At 37.1% G+C, this 20,705-nt stretch overlaps 1 protein-coding gene across 2 annotated transcripts in view; it reads right to left on the bottom strand.

Annotated features, from left to right (window-relative positions):
• PRKG2 (protein kinase cGMP-dependent 2) overlaps positions 1-20,705 on the bottom strand; it is a 111,975-nt gene that overhangs the window by 41,938 nt on the left and 49,332 nt on the right. Inside the window, exons 7-12 of one of the 2 annotated variants that reach the window (XM_070458247.1) lie at positions 15,379-15,456; positions 13,667-13,761; positions 10,671-10,739; positions 6,323-6,421; positions 4,699-4,852; positions 2,679-2,815 (exon numbers count right to left, since the gene is read on the bottom strand). In XM_070458247.1, coding sequence (XP_070314348.1) covers positions 2,679-2,815; positions 4,699-4,852; positions 6,323-6,421; positions 10,671-10,739; positions 13,667-13,761; positions 15,379-15,456 — 632 coding nt within the window. Of the gene's footprint in view, positions 1-2,678; positions 2,816-4,698; positions 4,853-6,322; positions 6,422-10,670; positions 10,740-13,666; positions 13,762-15,378; positions 15,457-20,705 lie in introns of those variants that run through there. The other variant, XM_020904328.2, reaches the window with a different exon arrangement.

The raw sequence follows: 20,705 nt of genomic DNA, 5'->3' as shown, positions 1-20,705 counted from the left end.
GGTCCTCATCTCCTTCCAAACATCTTACAAAGACACTGGATGCTCACTGAACACTCTGATCCTTCCTGCTCCCCTGGTTTCTCATCTGCTGACTCCCCTTCATGCTACCCATAGACTTTCTTAATCTCAGTTCCATGGTAATAAAAGTGTTATCCACCCCTCAAGATCAAGCTCTGCGGCCACCTTCCTGATTAAGTAGCTCATTAACCCCCCTACAGCCTTCCCTTCCTCCCCTGAGATCTCTGTATGGTCTCCTTTAAGATCTGCCTTGCACAGCAGGGCTTCCCTTGTGGCTCAGCTGGTAAAGAATCCGCCTGCAATGTGGAAGACCTGTGTTTGATCTCTGAGTTGGAGAAGGGAAAGGCTACCCACTCCAGTATTCTGGCCGGAAGAATTCCATGGAATATGCAGTCCATAGGGTTGCAAAGAGTTGGACACAACTGAGCGACTTTCACTTTCCACTTTGCATAACAGTTACTCACGCCTATGTTTTATGTCTTCTAGTTGGTATTAGGAAACAGACTCTAAGATAGAAATTTGTAAGCAGTCAGTTTAGTGGGGAATGCTCTTGGGACCAACACCCATGGGGAAGGAAGGAAGCAGACTTGGGCAGAGGGAGAGTTGGCCTGTGATTTTACAAAAGCTTTAAGGACCTGTACCATCACTGGATGCAGGATGTACCTGGAGAAAGAGTGAGAGGCCAGGTGGGTCTCTTCACCTTAGAGCAATGACTGGAGAGGGAATTAGTCAGAGTCACCAGCCGGCAAGACTCCCAGAAGCTGAAAGAATCACAGTCTTAATCCGGATGTGGGATGTGGGCAGGGTACCATATTACAATGCTGGGGGAAAGCAGTTTCTGGGTCTCACTCAAGAGATGCCCATGTCTCCCTAGCACCAGGCTAATGCAGACAGAAGGACAGCCGGACCACGTACACACAGCAGAAGTAATCTAGCCAGTGGTTCGGTATGAGCTCTGGATCCAAGATGCCTAGGCTTGAGTCCCTGACTAGCCATTCGTTAGCTAAATGACATCAGTTTTTTCACTGCTCTTGTTAACGAGAAAAGTCATAACATTTATCTGTTCTACTATGAAGATCATAACAAATATATATATTCATTTGATTACATATTGATTGTATGTAATTATTTTATATATACAATATAAATAAATTACAAGATACATATAAATATATAATATAATGTAAATATGGCCTTCCTTGGTAGCTCAGCTGGTAAAGAATTTGCCGGCAATGCAGGAGACCTGGGTTCAATCCCTGGGTTGGGAAAAACCCCTGTAGAAGGGAACGACTACCCACTCCAGTATTTTTGCCTGAAGAACTCCAGGGACAGAGGAGCCTGGCGGGCTACAGTCCATGGGACCACAGAGTTGGACATGACTGAGCAATGTACACTTTTACCTTCAATATAAATATAATAATAATATAATATACACTTTAAATATATTATATAAGATATATATTTTAAAATTTTGCTTAGAAGACTGCCTGGCACATGTTACTTTCTCAATAATAAATGTTGTCATTAACATTTATTCTTAATATCATTATTGCCCTACTCTATGCCAGCTACTTTGCAAAGGGCAGGAAATGAAAAAATGAATAAAATCTAATCCATGCCCTGAAGCTGTTCATGATAGTTTTTAATGAATTATTGATTAAAAGAGGGGAGGAACACATAGTTTATATAAAAATAATTGCATGACTTTATTGCCAGTATTGCCTGGGTTGAGACTTTTTTTAATCTTGAAAAAATATGAGTCTGAGAATATGAATAGGCAGAAAGACTCTCTCAAGGCATTTGATCAAAAAGCATAAATTCTCCTCATTACAGAGGCACTTTACCTCACCCAGAAATCTCTAAAGCTACACTCTAAGGGCATGAAAGCAGGTGTGAAAATATGTGCCTTAACTGACCTACACCACTAACCCATGAATTCACAAGAGAGCCATGGCTTAGAATATGTTTCTTTTCCAATTTCTGGTGATAGCTCCAGAAAGAACAGTACCTGTAGGGAAGTGTTTCTTTTGGCATCTGGCATTGCAAGGACCAGGCTCTCCTGGTGGCTCAGAAGGTAAAGAATCTGCCTTCAATGCAGGAGACCCAGGTTTGATCCCTGGGTTGGGAAGATCCCCTGGAGAAGGGAATGGCAACCCACTCCAGTATTCTTGCCTGGAGAATTCCATGGACAGAGGAGCCTGGCAGACTATACAGTCCATCGGCTCGCAGAGTCAGACACCATTAAGCAACTAACAACAACTGCAGGGACCAGCTCCCTGGCAGCCTGAATGTGTCCCAAATGCCACTTTTTGCAGAAATTCAACAGCAGCACGTCCCCTGAGGTGTTCTGAATGAATCCTTCCTTCCCAAATTCTCCATTAGGTCTGAATTAAATAAGCAATTCAATTTATTAAAACAATAATTTTATATTCACACACACACATACACACCCACACACACTTCCCTGAGGTTTACTCAAGAATAAAAAAAGCTGGATTCTGACTTCAGTTCTCAAACTTCCAATATTTTCTGTATCATCCCTGTGACTAGGCTGGAGAATTCAGAGAAGGGCCTCCTCTTCCTCCTCCGTCCTCTTGCATAGAAGCACTCCAAAGAAGAGCCTAAGATGCTAAGATTCTGGGAGCAAAACATTCACTTACTTCACAATGAAGGGTGAGCATAGCTCTTCCAGGATCTTCTTTTCTGAGTAAACGTGCTCCTGCTGCTTCGTGTCAACGATGTGCTTCTTCCTTATACACTTCATAGCAAAAGCAACATTCTCATTTTTCACCTTAACCTAGGGGAGAAGAGAACAAGCCCTCAAAATGAACTTACTAGGAAAGATCTGCAATATCTATGTAAAACATGTGAACCAGCAGGAGTTCAAATTCTTTCATAGTTAAATAGCATGGAAGCTTTTCACCACTTTATCCCTCTAGGAGCTGAGTTTTATCCAGGTGTACACACTTCCTTTTCTTTGTAATTTCCAAAAGAATTCACATAGTTGGAACATGGTTCTAGAATGTTTGTATTGAAACAAGAAAAATATTCTAGTTAGAAGTCTGAGTGTATAGAAATCTCTTTGGTTTTGAGCATATGACATAAAAAGCTTGGTTCAGAATTGCCAAAAACTGCTCTTTCGTAATAGTCACTTCTTTGAGTTTCAAAATAAAACCTATTTAATCCAAGATTCATATCTGTATGATTCAATATGCTAGCCACTAGTCACAAAAAGCTATTTCATTTTAAATTGATTAAAATTAAAAATTCAGTTCCTTCATTTGCACTGTCCGCATTTCAAAAGCTCTCTAATCACATCTAGCCAGCAGCTATGCTTTTGGACAGGTGGATACAGAACACTGCCATCAGAGCAGAAAGTTCTATTGGAGACCATGCTTTAGATGGACAAATAGGATTTTCCTTTAAGAGGAAATTTTAGAAATTTAATAAGTATTTATTCAGATAGGCTGAAAACTCCATAAACAGACTATCTCTAACAAATAATGAAATTGTGCAGAGTTGGTTGCTCCCTTAATTTCACTCAGAGTTTGCCACTAGTTGATGCCCAGACTTTCAAATCAATGGTGAGATTATTATTTCAATTATTATTATCTAACCATATTAAAACAAGCCTCAGCATTGTTAATTCAATCATTTGCCATGATTTTGATGAAAAATACAGCACATGGCTCTCTTATCCCTCCATATGGCATAAGAAACACTACAAACTCTCTGGCCTATTAAGAATTCATCTCTGCCCCCCTTTGCCCAAAAGAGATGGGGTATTGACTTGGTGTAGAGTGTACTATTCGGAGTCTCCTGGCAGCATTTCAGATCTGCTCACACCCAGGCCACCCAGCAGATGGAGGTGTCATCATAGTTCCCAAGGTTAATGGACAGTGAATGGTTACAGATCCGCTGGGCAAGGAAGGGCTCAATAGTCACCAAGGGCTCAGCATCATCTCTACCCAGTAAAGTCGCCAGGTCACCATTCCACAGTTTCCTCAGAGCATCTGACTGCATGGCTCTGCTACTGTCTGGAAGCTCAGAGGGGTGTGATATGGAAGATGCAGCTGAAATCAGGCTATAAATTCCCAGCTGTCTTGATCAGCACTACAGAAGCCTGCTCTTCAAACATTTCCTTGCATTCAATTTCTTTTTTTTTTTTTAATTTGGATAGAAAATTTTGAGCAACCCAAAAATAGGATCATGAAAGCCAAATACAGACATGGCAGAGGAATTGTTTAAGAAATGAAACTATGGTATTAAAGATTTCATCTCTGTGACCCTTTCACTGGCCACATTTTGTTTACTTTACATAGAGTTAATGCATCATGAGTATATGTATACATAAGTGTTGCTGCTAAGAAATACACATTTTATGTTTTATAGCCTATGGGAAAAGTTACTTGGTACATTTCCAATAGCTGCCCTCAAGAAAAAAAAAATCACAAAAGGATGTGGCAAAAGTAGACTGAAATGGCAGCTATATCATTACAAGTTATTTAGTAGCACACCCACTATTATAAAATAAGAGTGAAAACTATACTCTCAATTTTAGTTCAAAGTAACATTTGGATAGCAATAACAATGCATATATTCCTCCAAGAAACACTGGAATACAAAACACAACAAAAGTCAAAAGGCTTCTCTCAGATGCTTGAAACGTAAACCCCTTACAAGCTCAACTCTTCCGAACCCACCAACGCCCAGTGTTGCGATAATCTCAAGGTTCTGGAAGGGGGATGATGAGGAAAATCTGGCCACTTTCTCCTTCAGCTGAATCATCTCCAAAGAGAGTGCTTTGGACAGCTTCCAGCTAGACATGGATCTCCTGTATGAGAAAAGAGAAACTTTACACACGCTCCCTTAGGCAAAGCAGGGGTCACAGTACAAACAGATCCCACCCTTAGAACAGTCTTATTTCTGCCAGTAATTACTGCCACAGAGCTTATCTCAACTTTTATAGGATCAGATTCAGTTACATCTGGGGAGAAAATCAACAGAAAATACAAATAAAAAACAGATATATGTTCACACACAATAAAAAAGACAAATGTCAGATTGAGTCAGTGAGTGGTAAAAGAGGTGAACTGTGTGGTATTTGAGATACATCTCAATAAAGCCATTTAAAAAACGAAGAGCCAATGAGAGAAAAGAAAACCACAAAAAAGAGCCATTTCCTTTGATGCACCTACAGGACGATACTGCGCTGAGAATCTGCCATATTTTGATATATTTTTTTTTTTTTTTAGATTTTGAAGATTTCTCTGGCTGAACCAGAATAACTGCTTTGTGAAACGTGAAAAATACATTTCTTACTTTACGCTTACGTATTGTTATTTGGAAATACTCATTTTCCCCTCTTAATTAAAGTTTACTGCTCTGGGTTATATATTCATGAACCATTCTTACTACAAAAGACCTTTGGCACAAAAACTGCACACACATTCCCTGCAAGGAAAAAAAAAAATGCAGTCTGCCTGAATGCTCTAATTTAACTCAAATATCAGTCTTTCAGAACTTTTGACTTTTCAACTTTAATGGTACTGTCTGGTGAATACATACTTAAGTATTCATTCTACAAAATGCTTCAGCAAAGGATTTTCAAATAATTTTAATTTTACAGAGAATTTTATTCCTATGAACCAAAAAGCATTTTCATCAGTATTACTACAATTAAAACCCAACATAAAACCATTTGGGCAATAGCTCCCTTAAATTTTTTTAAAATATTTTTTTGATATGGACCATTTTTAAAGTCTTTATTGAATTTGTTAGAATATTGTTTCTGTTTTATGTTTTGGTTTTCCGGCCACAAGGCATATGGGATCCTAGCTCCCTGGCCAGGGATTGAACCTGCACCCCTTGCATTGGAAGCTGAAGTCTTAACCACTGGACTGCGAGAGAAGTCCCACTCCCTTATATTTTGAAATAAGCCAGGCTCTGAATGGGCTATGCTATTCCTTGGAATTCCCATTTGATTTCCATGGGCAAGAGAGACTTCCTTTCTGAATTAATATCCTTTTGAACCAAGTCACCAGTCAACTCTTTCCCAAGGCCTCCTATCAGGAAATTTCTCCCAAACATTACTACTCATCACCAAAAATAAGAAAATACTTATAGACTAAAATAATATCTACACTAGAGGTAACTGGTATCCTTTTTGTGGAAGAACAATTTAAAACAACTCCCCCAAATTTTCTAGTGCCAATACACTAAAAGTTACCAATCACACCCTTCAGTCCCCTTCTTCATCAACTGCTGGAAGTCACATCCAGCTTAGAAAAATATCTCCACTTACTTCGCATGTCTTTTTTCATCATCCCGGTTCAGGTTTGCCACATACCCTTCAAGATATTTTTGGAGTTCTTCAAAAGTCCCCACTGTTTGGTTGAATGTTCTAAATGAAGAAAATGAATAAAACAAAAAGCTCAGGGCTGAGCGTTAACCACTGCAACCTGCCATTCTTCTTAAGCTTATGAAAGCCTATTTGTATGGTTACTCAAAACTTTGCAAACTGTTTTTCAATAACTTATTTACATTCAAGTTGCCATGACATGTAGATAGAATAGTTATTGGAAGTTACATGATTGATGCTGAGAGTTTCTGAAAGCAAAGAGGCTATCAGTGAGAAGAGATGACATTTCTGTAATTTTCTGCCCTGTGGTTCAGGTTTATCAATATTGTTCTTTTTTTTTAAGAAGACTGAGGAAAGGAAATAGGCTACATGATTTGTTTACTGGGAGGAGAGTTTGGGAGAGAATGGATACATGTATATATATATGGCTGAGTCCCTTAGCTGTCTGTCTGAAACTATCACAACATTGTTATAATAGGCTATACTCCAATACAAAATAAAAAGTTAAAAACAAACAAAAAACCCCCAAAACAATGGTTGACTTGTTAATGTAAATAAAAACAGTTTATCATGAGCTTATGAATTAATAAACATTTAAAAAATACTTTCTAAAAAAAAGAGTGGAAAGGAAATAGCCTACATGATTTGTTTACTGCATCAACATGTTACATGCATTACAGATTTTTATAATTTGCTTAATCAAATTAAGCTATTTATTTTTAAAATCAAAAATAAAATTTACTTCTCCTCTAGCCCTAGATAATACTACTTATTTTACATTCCTAAATGATAAAGTCCAAATATTTTACCTTAATGGTTCTCTGAGGCTCAGCCAACATCTTTCCCTTGACTTCCCCCTGCTCAGGGATCACACGCTTGTTACTGTCCCATCTAATCACCCTGTCCCAAGTTCCCCATCTCTGGGAATTCTTACATAGGAACTGCCCATGAGAAAAAAATAATCCCCTTCCTCACCTAACAAATCTATCCTCTGGATTATCTTTCCAGTGCATCCTCACTCCATACAATCTACCTGGATTCATCATTGCCAGGCTGGTGTTCTTCCCCACTAAAAACAGTATCCTTCTAGAAACCATGCTTTATGCACCTCAGTAAATCTTAAGCTCCTGGACATAACAAAATGAAAGGAATGAAAATTTACCTCAGACTACCTAAAACTAATAAACCATCTTATTAATGTATTGGTGCCACATACTGACTGCCTAGCCCTGAAGACCCCTATCCACATTTAACTGATCACCAACCTATACTTACATTATTAAGTATATCTTTTTTTTTTTTAGATTTTTTGATGGGGGTCATTTTTAAAGTTTTTACTGAATTTATTACAATACTGTTTCTGTTTTATGTTTTGGATTTGTGGCCGTGAGGCACATGGGCTCTTAGTTCCCCACCCAGGGATTGAACCCACACCTCCAGTAATGGAAAGTGAAGTCTAAATCACTGGACCACTATGGAAGTCTGGATATTTTTCATTCCCCATTCAAATCTACTCTCTTCTCTACCCTTCCCTGTGAACTGTCCTTTGCTGACTAGAGAAGTGAGAAACAAAACAATATTATTTCAAATTTCCAAGGGTTGAAATTTTCAAGTAAAAGTAAATACTTCTTGTATAGGTCACCATTACCTTGCTATGAAACTAATTGAAGTATTGTAAACAAATTTTATTTTTTAACTGTAAGTGACATCGGTGTCAGAGTTCTCTAGAAAATCTCTGCAAACTAAAGTCAAGTTTAAACAGCTGCAACACTACAGTCGTAACTTTCAAATATGTATTTTTTAAAATGATGAATTAGAAAAGAAGAAATAAAGAGCCATAGGCTTTCAGCCACTACACGGCATTGCAAGGATGGTGCCCTTTATTCAGACAATATGTGGATCGTTTCCTGTATGCCAAGGACTCTGCCCAATGCTGGCACGGCGACAGCAGTGAACAAAGTAGATGTTTCTGTTCTCATGGGGGACCTAAAGTGTGGGAAGACAGATGCTAAACAAAGCCCTCACATCAAGTGTGAACAGTGGTGTGAGTGTACCACGGGCAAATTACCATGGGATCTCAATCTAGCCTTCTAAGTGATGACTACAATGATCATACAATTTATCATCCAAAATGAATGCTTTTCAGAGTGAATGGGACTGCCAATCATAAAAATATTAGAATAACCAGAACAGTCCCAGGAAATTCAGGATGTAGGGCAACTCAGTCATACCTGACATCCAGTTTTTCTCACACACAGAATAAATTCATGTAACTTTTAATGTCTCACTGTGTCTAACAGGTCAGTACCTTGTATGTTATAAGAATCTCAACTATGCACATGTAAATTATGCATTTGAAAAGTATAAGTTTCCAAATAAGTTATAAAATCTATAAAAACCACTCTGTCCTTTATATGGATTATGAATACATGAGATATTGCACAAACATTTGGTTAAATGATTACAATAAATTTTTAATCCACTGCAACTGATAAGATCTTACCACATACACACAGCTAAAGCTCTTTAGCACACACATGTATTTTTAAGGAACTCATATGGAAAACAATGCATCGTCAGGGCAATATCATATCAATATATTTGAGAGCTTCCACTAAAGATTACCTTCATTTGAACATACTTGCACTTTCTAACCCCATGCCTTTTTTATTTTTTAAGTTTTACTTCGCCTGGAAAGACTTCTACATTTCCTCTTTGCCTAGAAAGCTCCTATGAATTTTAAGCCCCAATTCTACACTTAAAAGATAAAGTAAAACTTTTCCCACTTCACGACACTGTGCCTGCTTCTCTTTCTGAACACATGCTGTGGGAACCCAATGGCATGGTGGAAAGACTGTTAAAAGAACTAGAAGACCTGGGCAGGAGCCTTTGCTCCATTTCAGATGACACTGTTGGGGCAGTTCTTGAACTGACCTGAACTCACTGTTCTTATCTGTAAGGGAAAGATTAAAGAAACTCAAAGTGATACTAAGAATTGTTATTCTATGTGTGATGATGGATGTTAACTAGACTTACTGTAGTGATCCTCTTGCAATACATACATATATTGGATGATTATGTTGTACCCCTGAAACTAGTATAATGTTATATGTCAATTATACTTCAATTAAAATATAATTAAATAAATAAAAATTATTAATTTTTTAGGCATGTTATGTTATTGTGGTCATTATTATAAATAACACTTAGCTTTTGGAGATGCTACTAAAATTCATAGATGAAATAATTTTATGTTTCTGATTTGCTTGAAAATAGTATGGAGAAGATAGGAAGGAGATGGCAAAGTGGTACAGATAAGGTTTTAAACAATAATTGCTGTACTTGCATGACTCAATATCATCTTATTTTTTAATATGTTTGAAAATTTTCATAATAAAAAGATTTTATAAAATAATCCAAAATTCTTTTCAGCTCTAAATCTCTATGATGCTATGTTATCTAAATAGCATATAAATATCTATATAGCATATAGCTATCTAAATCTCTATGATGTTATATTAAATAATAAATATTTTATTTAATTAGCAATCAATTACATACTCCTGTGACACTCATCATTATACTATTTCATATTAGCATTTCATAAGAGTATGCCCTGTTTCTTTGACCACACAAAGCTCTGGTATAGTTGAATTTCCTTTTTCACATCTACAGAGTCAACAAATATTCAACTGATTAATGACAGATTGAAGGAGTCAGATTCAAATATGATTCAAAGTGAGTTAAGGACACTAACTGAGATATTCTAAAAAAATAACCTCAGACACTTAGAGATTAATGTTGACACACATCTCTTCCAGATTACTACAAATGTTAAATTAAAACTTCTCTGGAAATACATCTAACTAATAAGCATTTTATATTTTGAGAGAGATAGGTTTTGTTAAATTTTTGACTGCTTACTTAGAGCATTTCACAAATAAATTATGAAATTCTTCAGTGTGTGGTGTGTGGAAAAATCCATGAGGCCTAACAAGCTTGTTTCTCTGGAAGATGCAGAATTTAAATCAGCCTATTGCTGATATTTATGTACAAACTCTGCTCACAAAATATTTAGCCCGTCAGCATCTGCCGCTGCCACAGACAGATTCAGATCAGAAGGCCTGGTTCCTTCCCATGAATTTTAATAGAATGTCCTCGCAGCTGAGGATTGGCCAGCGTTTCCAAATGGTGATGAATGGGAAGACAGATGGGCCGTTGGAGTAACAGAAGGCCAAGTCTTCAAAGGTGGCAGTTGCCGGCATTCTCTTAACAACATCAGTATACTCACTCTCGATCTATAACCAGGCATGCAACATCATTTTCTTCGGCGATAATGTTAGCTGATCTGACATCTTCACTGCAGACAAAAACAGGAAAGTCAATTTTCTAGTGAGAAATTAGACATCTATTTTTATTAGGGAATCTGCGACTGATATGAAACAGCATCACTTAAACGTTCCAAAGATGATGTGTTTTTGTAACATCATAATTTACACTCCACCCCTTCCTCCCCCAAAAAAGATTTGAAATGTGTCCTAAAAATATGATGTGCACGAGAAATCCAGAGGAGAGTAAGATAAATGCACTGGGAACGTCAAGGAGTCAGTGAGCGCAACCGTGTATGGAATTTCATTCTGTGTTCTGTGCCAGCACAACTAAAATAGCTCTCCTCTGATCAAACAGGAACTGCTAATTAATAAGCAGTCAAAATTGAAATGAACTGATCAAAGAAATTTATAAGAAAAACCTTGCGTGAGTAACTTATAAAGAACCAAACAAGAAGAAAACCCAGAGAAAGTGCCATATGACCCAGTGAATTAAAGAAATATTAAAACCTTTCATTTTATAGTCTAAGATGCACAGTTTCCATGAAAATCCCTGAAATCAAAACATGTCCTACAACTGACAGTGAGTCATAGTGTAATTAGTAGCATTGTCTTCGTTCTCAGGGGTACACAATATATTAGCGATTCTACAGTTGTTCCCTTAAATACAATGAGTTATGGCACATGATCTAATGATGGTAAATTTAATTACCTAATGAATACCAAGGGTCAAGCATGGGGAAAGTATTTCTGTAGGTACCTTTATTTATATTATTTTTACTCCTCTATTAATCACAAACTAGAGACCCCGAGGAAAGGTACATCCATATGATACCCAGTGCTCTGAAAGTGATTGCATTTAAGGTAGCCTATAGCAGCAAGCATGTTTAGACTGCTTTTAACAACTTCCCCAAAAATGGCATCACACAAGTAGAGTTCCCTCATCTTCCATTAGTGACAGGACAGGGAAAACTTTGACAGACTATCTCTCACTCCAGAGAAGTCCCCTATCCACATCACTGGCTTCCAGATGCCTTCAGACATAACCCACAGCCCCCCTCAAGTTCACAGGGTCCTTGCTAGAAAACATTGGTGAAAACATTTCAGCTTAATGTGCTTTTGAGTTGGGAGCTGGGTAGTTTTTTCTCAACTTGTATGTGCATAGATATCTATACAGATATGATCCTGGATATGGGTCAATTATTTGATCTGTAAGTTCAAAAAAAAAAGAGGCATGACATCCTTTTCACTTGTCAGTATCATGATTTTGACTAGGAATATCCTTTACAAAAAGTTTATAAGTATTAGATGTTTACAATACACATATGTTTCTTTCGTAATAACTGTGTAAGTGTCATGGATTTATTTTTGCACATAAAATGCTGAAGGAACTCCTGGGCTATTTAACATCAAATCATGTAAATACACAGAATATAAGGAATACTGAATCAGTCAGTGGCCCTAAAAAGTGACAGCATAAAAATACACAAAAATGAAAAAATATATGCATCCAACTCTCCTTCTCATGGATTCTAGCTTTACATTTTAAATGCTTTGGGGAGCAGAGTGTCTTTATTAAATATAAATTCCCATGTTTCTCATGGGAAAATACTATAATTGGCTGGCTGCAACAGAGAGCATAAATTACTTCAGATCCAGCATAACCAGACAGCATTTTTTCCTTTTAAAGAGTTATTTTGAGTCTATAGTGTATTTATAAAGTTCTCTGCACTTTTGGACTTTAGTAATTTTGCTTTGGGGTATGAGAAAAGTAATGTGTTAATGTTAAGAACAAACACATTGAAGTCTTGAATAATGATATTACATGATTGTATTACATGAGTGTATTCATATTCTGTCATAAAAAAGCAAACAAAAAGAAGATTATTTCCCTGTTATTGAAACAGTTCATTACCACCTAGAAAATGGAAAACAAAAATTCAACTTGTCCTTAAATTAATTTTTAAATTGTTTACAAAATAACTGTAACTGAGCTTACTGAGTTTTTAAGTAGTTTAATTTTCTTTAAAAACTAAGAGCTTTATGATTTTTAAAGAACCAACTTTGTTTTCAGGAAATTTATGAAGATTTTTTCATTGCTCTGTACCTAATGTAATCCTAACATGTCAATCAGCAGAATTTGTAGGCTTCACAAAAATTAAAAAGGAAGAAATATGAGCAGTCATTTTTATAAGTATAAAGATGAAATAAAAAGTATTTAGTAATAACATAAATTTTAAGTGTTTTCTTAACTAATTTCAAGCATTTATTTAAAAACATGTAATTAAAAAAAAGAAGGGTATTGCTCAAAATTCTAACTTGATCTTTTATAAAGTTATCTTATTTAAGAAAATTTTTTTCAGACTTGAGGTTGGTTTCTAAATTCCAGGAAGCACATAATGCCTCCTGAGACATTTGATTAATCTTTACAAATATTTTTCCATAAGTTAGGTCAACAGTAAATAAATTCATATCTCAAAAGGCCAAAGGTTCAGGTAGAAACGTCAAATACACTATTTTGAGCTGTTTTTAAAACTTGCAAAATGAGTCTATAAAAATCCTTAAGAAAATACTACTTTTGACATAATGATTTAAAATCACAAAAATATGGGAAGTCATTATTTGATCATTTTTAAAGGGTAAAACAGGAATATATAAAAACACATTCTTACAGGAAAATTAAAATTTTCAATTTTTTTCTCTCTTTTAAACTAAAAATTCTAATAGAACACCAATTTTATTTTCACTAGCAAACTTAGAAGACTTTGTGAATGTCTTCCTGTGGAAAGTTAGTACACTTATTTCCTGATTAACAATGAAATTTTTAGAAGTCAGCAAAATTGCCGTTTATTTCCTGGATAATTGGTAGCTCTATTTGACAACTCTACATGGGTAAGAAGTACACATGTAAAACAACCAAAGAATTATTTAAGTGTGGTATAAAAATTCATGAACTCACCTGATAAGAGCTTTTTCTCCAAAATATTCTCCTTTCTGCAGTGTTTTTATTAGCTGCGGTTGATCATGGCCTTCAGTACTTTGGGTGACTTTTACCTAAATGATGTCAAACAATATAAGAAAAGAGAGAGGGAAGGAAAAAAAAAAAAGGAGAATCTGAACACATACCCATTCAACCAGACTCTCCTGATCTATATAAATTTGACTCAACAAGGAAAAAAGTCTTTGCTTTATTCTTGCAGTAGTTACAATCATCTAACTATACTCATTTCATTTGGATGGAATGAAAACTCCTGTGATTCAACACGATCAAATGACTCCACCTTTTGTAAGAGGAAGCTTTCATTCAAATCTCACTGCTCAAAGTATTTTACATGAATCCAGTTATTTCTTCCTAGGGATGCTCAAGGAAAATAATAATGGCCCTATAGGAAATTTATTTTTTCAAAAAACCAAACGGGGTTGACAAGTCAATCAAGAATAAGACAGTATCAGGAATTCTGAATCTCATGTTCCTGACTAACTTGTTGATTTCTGCGTACCCTCTAAAACTGAAAGAAAAATGAGTACATGGAGGAAAGTCCACAATTTTCATGAGAGTCTCAGTGTGATCCACAGGCCAGGAAGCCAGAGTCAAACAAAAACGTCAATATTCCTTTTTGTGGCTAGAATTATTCCAGTTCAACATGCTAAGAAGGGTTGCTTTGTGCTGGTTTGAAGTTCTGATGAGCATTTATTAATAAATTTCAAAAAGTTTAAATGATAAATGCAATTTGTTTATTAACCAGAATTCTTTCAAACCATGAGGTCCAGGTTGGGGAGAAATGATGAAAAGTGGTGCAGTGTTCAAGAGTTTCTAAAACTATTTTGTTAATTTTTTTTCCATTGCTGGGGGCTCTGTCCAAAGTTCAACCACAAAGCAGTTTACAAAGGGCAGTGTCTAACTCTGTGATGATAAACTCTTCTGCGGAAGAAAGAGTGTAAGTAAAAAGCTGACACTTCAGAGACATAGATTCTTAAGATTTTATCCTTTCCTTCAATATTTCACAAATGCTTTTTGTTTCTGAGGAACACTGCAGAGTCAACCTAGGAACAACTGGCAACATGTTAGCCACTCAATATCTAGGTAAAGGAATATATTGCGTATATTAGTGTAACTATGTTGCATATATTAGTGCAAATTTCTCATCATCATCTAAATAAACTTGAGCTACTGTGTATGAATTCAAGTTCTCAATCATATTGTTCTACTGCATGAGGCCTGATTGTTCTGTCAGTTATCTAGTTCATTCTCTACCTGTTGTTTGTCTACCTGTGGGATGGGAAAATATTACAGCCCTTGATCTTGAACCCTTGGGCTGAGAATCACACAATCATAGCTGGAAGTACCTTTAGAAATAATCCAGTCATTTTACACACAATGAAATGAGGTCCAAAGAAAGTCAAGGGACCTGACTAAGGTCACTAAGAAATTACTATTGCAGCCAGAACCCATGATAAGTTTCCTGTGGCCCCAAACCCAGTGCTCAGACCGCCCCCCCCTCCCCTCCTCCAACCCTCACTTCCCCAGGTATCTTCTGAGCAGAAGCTCCGTTACCTGCTCAGTGCAGACAGATGACTTGGGCTGCAATGCACAACACTGCTGCTTTTATGGCAAACAGATTTGAAATGCTTCTTTAGATTTACTTTAAGTAAGCTTTAATTAATATTTACCTTTCCTTTTGCTAAAATGAAAAATGTACTTCCTTCCTCCCCCTCTCTAATAATGTAATCTCCTTTGTCATAGTATTCCTATTGGGATGAAAGAAAAAGAAAAGGTTAGCTGCAGCAGAGATATACAGATGAAGACATAAATGAGACAGAACTTGTGTTTTTTATTCTTTTTTCTTTTTTCCTCTCTGCTTCATTTATTTCCACCATTTTTAAAAAAATTTTTATTTCCACCATTTTATCTTCTACCTCACTTATTCTATCTTCTGCCTCTGTTATTCTACTGTTGGTTCCCTCCAGAGTGTTTTTGATCTCATTTATTGCATTATTCATTTTTAATTGACTCTTTTTTATTTCTTCTAGGTCCCTGTTAAACATTTCTTGCATCTTCTCAATCCTTGTCTCCGGGGTATTTATCTGTAACTCCATTTTGTTATCAAGATTTTGGATCATTTTTATTATCATTGTGTTTTTGAAATGAATATTCCACACCCATTTCTGCTATTTTTTGCTTATGGTAACTGTGATCTTCTTAAATATTGTAGTCAAAAGCCACGGAAAATAAGAAGACTTTTGCTTGTTTACCTGAATTTATGTTTATCGTTCACAAACACACAAAAAACATTCGCCTGGAATACTGTCAGGCATGGACATAGAAGACATGAAGAGAAATGAGAGCAAGGTAATTATCAGAGATACACAAGTGAGCTTCACCCAAATAATCTAAATATAAACTGTTTAGGGAGTTGCAACAATCTGAAACTGGATCTAGAGTTTAGAAAAAGAGCAAACATTATCTTATAAATTGAAAATACTATCCCCAGTGGGTATGGAGGAATATCAGTCTCAATTCTTATTCTTTGCAAAGCAATGGTTGGGAACACTATACACAATCTATATGAAAGGAGCTCTTTCATATGGATTCTCTCCAAAGATTTATATCATGAAAGGTTGACATTAGAATTTTTTACATGTAAATTCTGTTCTTCAACAAAGTTTAAACTCGTGAAGTCTCAAATTATCACTTATTTCTTTTGTTTCCCTCATATAAGTGTGTGTAATCAGAGAATTTTTAGGCAGGGAAAAGTAATTCATCCACCTGTCAGACCGAAAGAGTAATTCAGTCTCTTAGAAAATACAAGATGGATTAAACTGTCCATCCCTACTTTCCTTTAATTTGATATTGCCTCAGAGTCATAGAACTAAGATGGATATCTTAATTTATACAAGCAAAAATGGGCTTATTTAATTTTTGTAAAAGGCATAAAGAACAACATAATAGCTCCCTTATTTTTCTTTTAGAGTTGAAAATAAAATCCAAACAACACTACTTTTGTGTTTGCTATATTTCAATACATTTTTTGGTCATTTACACTTAAAACAGATTTGCACTTATGGAATAAGCATTACTCCTGATACTAATAAACATGCCTTCTATTTACATAGCACAGTGTACGTTTTGCAAGACATTTCAATGTCTTGTGGTAGGAAGCACAGTATCTTTGGGGAAAAAGTACTTTCAAGCCATAGAACTATAGATTCAAATCTCAGTTCTGCTTTGAATTTCACTTTCATAAATCCATAAAATTCAAATAACATTTACTTTCAAAGACTGAGAGAATATAAGTACATTATTTTTCTATTGCATCTGTAAAAAAATAACCACACATACTTAGTGGCTTGGAACAACCTCCATTTATTATCTCAGTTTCTGTGGGTCAGAGAGTTGAGGCATGGTGTGGCTCAACAGAATTTCTGTGTTCCGGGTCTCTCAAGATTGAACTCAAGGTGTGTCAGCAGGGCTGTGTTCCTTTCTGGAGGCTCCAGGAAAAAACTTGCTCTCAAGTGTAATCATATTGTTGGCAGAATGTAGTTCATGGAGGTTGTAGAACATGGTTCCATTTTCCTGTAGGCTGTGAGCTGGGGGCTGCCTCTTAGCACCCAGACACTCTTTCCTGTCGTTTCATGGAGCCTGCTATGTTTCAGAACCAGCAGCTGCACATGGCATTTTTCATACACTGGGGATGTCTCTGACTTCCACTTCTGCTGCATCTCTCTGACTCCAGCCAGAGAAAATTCTCTGCTCATAAGGGCTCATGTAATAATATTTGACCCACCTAGACAGTCCAAGGTAATCTCCCTATTTTAAGGTCCTAAACCTTAATTGGGCTTCCCAGATGGCACTAGCGGTAAAGAACCTGCCTGCCAATGCAGGAGCCATTAAGAGGTGCAGGTTCGATCCCTGGGTTGGGAAGATCCCCTGGAGGAGGGCATGGTAACCCACTTCAGTATCCTTGGTGGTACTCAGGGCTTCCCTGATAGCTCAGTTGGTAAAGAATCTGCCTGCAAGGCAGGAGACCCCAGTTCAATTCCTGAGCTAGGAATATCAAAAGCTATCCAGTATTCTGGCCCAGAAACTCCATGGACTATATAGTCCATGGGATCATAGAGGGTCAGACAGGACTGAGCGACTTTCACTTTCATTGGGCTTCCCTTGTACTTCAGTCAGTAAAGAGTCTGCCTGCAATGCAGGAGACTTGGGTTCGATCCCTGGGTCAAGAAGATCCCTGGAGAAGGAAATGGCAACCCATTCCAGTATTCTTGCCTGGAGAATTCCATGGACAGAGGAGCCTAGCAGGCTATAGTCCATGGGGTCACAAAGAGTCAGACACAACTTAGCAACTTTCACTACTTCACTTCACTAGAAACCTTAATTACATATTTAAAGCTGCTTATGCCATGTAACATAACACATCCATGTTCCAGGATTCAGGGTCTAGACATTTACTTTGGAGGGAGTCCATTTTTGCCTACCACCTAAAGTCAATTAAAGACAATAATTTTTGATGAATTAAAAGCTCCTGAAACATAGCAGATGACTAATGATTGCTATGTTAGGGAGGAGCATGAGAATGGTTTGCTTAGCTGTTACTTCAATCTGACCTCAGTTTCCTATTCTGTCGAATTGAGATGGTATGGTCTACCACTCCTAACAATGTGTGAGGACTAGGTGAGACAGTCAAGTCAGTGACTGTTAATTTCTGTGAAAGAGGCTGTGAGTTGGTCATCAATGTCTTCCACGGGTAAACCACATCCCTAGCCTCTCTGCTACTAGCTGTGGCCACGGGATTAACTTCTAGCTGTAAGCATCTGAATAGAAGTGACACATGCCATTTCCATGCCAAGCCCAGGATCCGCTGCAGACATGTGTCTTCATACTTGTGCCCCAGTGGCAAAGGCATGACCAGGAGAGATCTTGGGAGAGGGACCGAGTTGCAGATGGCAGAGTGGCCAACAGCTCGAGTGCTTGAAGGATTCTGTATAGCCACACAGGACCATTCTCCCTGAACTGCTATGTGGGCAAGAAACAAACTTCTATTTTACTTGGAAAATAATACTTTGAGATTTTTACATCACAGGCTGCTTACTCACCTTTCTCATTTTAGCTCTATCACAAATGTTCACTCCATTCAAGTGCGATTTTACTGTTGAGATGAACTGTGATCCAGGAAGGTTGAGTGACCATGATACCTCAGTCCAGGCATCTTCATGATAGAGCTAAGGTTCAGTTCTCTTTACTGAAACTGCTGGTTTTAGGACTGACATGTTGACACACTCCTGTTTCAGCCAATCTGCCCTCAGTCTCTCCTGTTCCCTTCTCAATCCCAGCCCCCATTACCCACAAGAAATCGAAGGAATCTGGAGAGTTTCTGAATTGCTAATAGGCTGTTCCTTCAGTTATTATATAGCCTCTGGTCTGCGTGGATGTGCAGCTTTAATTTCTATCTGTCGGATAAGCTAAGAGGGAGAAGCTAGAAAGGGAACACTGAGAAAGAGCTTTGTTGTTTCCTAAGCGGCAAGATTCCTAACAGTATTTTTCCTAGTGATGGGTCTTTGTCACCCAAAACCATGGGAGGAAGATAAATAATACCTCCCAGTGTGTTGACAGTAACTTCATAGATCAGAAAAGGCTGGGGATGTAGGTCAGACCAAAAATATATAGTGGTAAGTACTGGCTACGATGCCAGACGGGCCAGTGTTTGTCAACTGAGGAGTGTAGCCAGTCTAGCCAGGGTGGTCACCAAGACCAAAAGGAGAACTGCAAACAGTGTGGTTTGCTGTCCTGGGTTACACTGCAAAGGGGTCCCTTAGAGGACCAAGAAGCCACTGACCCTATCCTGTAAAGCAAAGATTTTCGAGCATGTTTTACTCTGGCCTACAGTAATTAAATGCATTTTACATGTATGCCCCCATACACACATGGACACATACTTTTGTATAAAACAAACATGTGAACAATGCCTATGCTTACTATTCTGATTTTTTTTAATTGTTCCTCTAAATTGATTTCATGACCTACTAATGCATTATGCCCCACAGTCTAAAAAAGATGTTTTTAAAAGATGTCTAAAAACCCTGAGAGTAGTTATTTAGTATCATGGCAAGACAGGAAAAAAAAGGAAATCAATTCCAGGGCCGACTAAGAGGCAGAGGTCAGAAGAAAACCATAAACAGCAACAGTTGAAGATGAAAGAGTTTTTTATGTAAAGAAAATGCTCATTCTGTGATAGCAAAATGCTAGAGCCTGAGTGTCTGTAAATAGAAAATATGAAACTAGAATTAAAATCCAAGTTGATTGAAGGCAAAGACAAAGAAGAAAGCCTATGATTGCCTTAGCTTCTTTAGTGTGTGGCTAGAAATCTTCATTACAAATACATATGATGATACACAGAAGTATGATCACACACACATGCACTTACACACACACATACCCTGCATCATGTGACCGTGTACCTAAGTTGATTGTTTAAAAAACTGTATACAGAATAGCAAAAACCATCACCCTATTGTAAAGTAATTATCTTCCAATTAAAATAGATAAATTAAAACACACACACAGTATTCAGTTATTTGGGTTTGTTACCAGCTGTTTTCCGCTTGTCCAAGTTATTTATCTCAGAAATTTTAAATCAAACACATCTGGATCAGGTAAACCCTGTCAACCATTCAGGCATACTTTAGTATCTGATGCCTTATCAGAGCCTACAAAATGAAAACCAACAGAAATTCCTCCATTTAGGTGAACCCACAGTATGGAATTTTGCAACTGAAACACTGAGAAAGCCCTTAGAGATGTGGCCTACCATGCCTTTATTTGATAGATGAGGAGACCTTGATCCCCACCACAACTGACATCTGCAATGGACAGACACTTGACCACAAACCCTAATCTCCAGACTTTGGACTAGTTAACCTTCTCACCGAGCCACCCAGACTTTAACTAACAGGTCCATAAACTGGCAAAATCCACAATTATCTCAACTTTCTTA

Source organism: Odocoileus virginianus, chromosome 29 (assembly GCF_023699985.2).
Source record: "Odocoileus virginianus isolate 20LAN1187 ecotype Illinois chromosome 29, Ovbor_1.2, whole genome shotgun sequence".
NCBI lineage: Eukaryota > Metazoa > Chordata > Mammalia > Artiodactyla > Cervidae > Odocoileus > Odocoileus virginianus.
The sequence above is the reverse complement of the archived record's forward strand: the minus strand, read 5'-3'. Positions and strand labels throughout refer to the sequence as shown.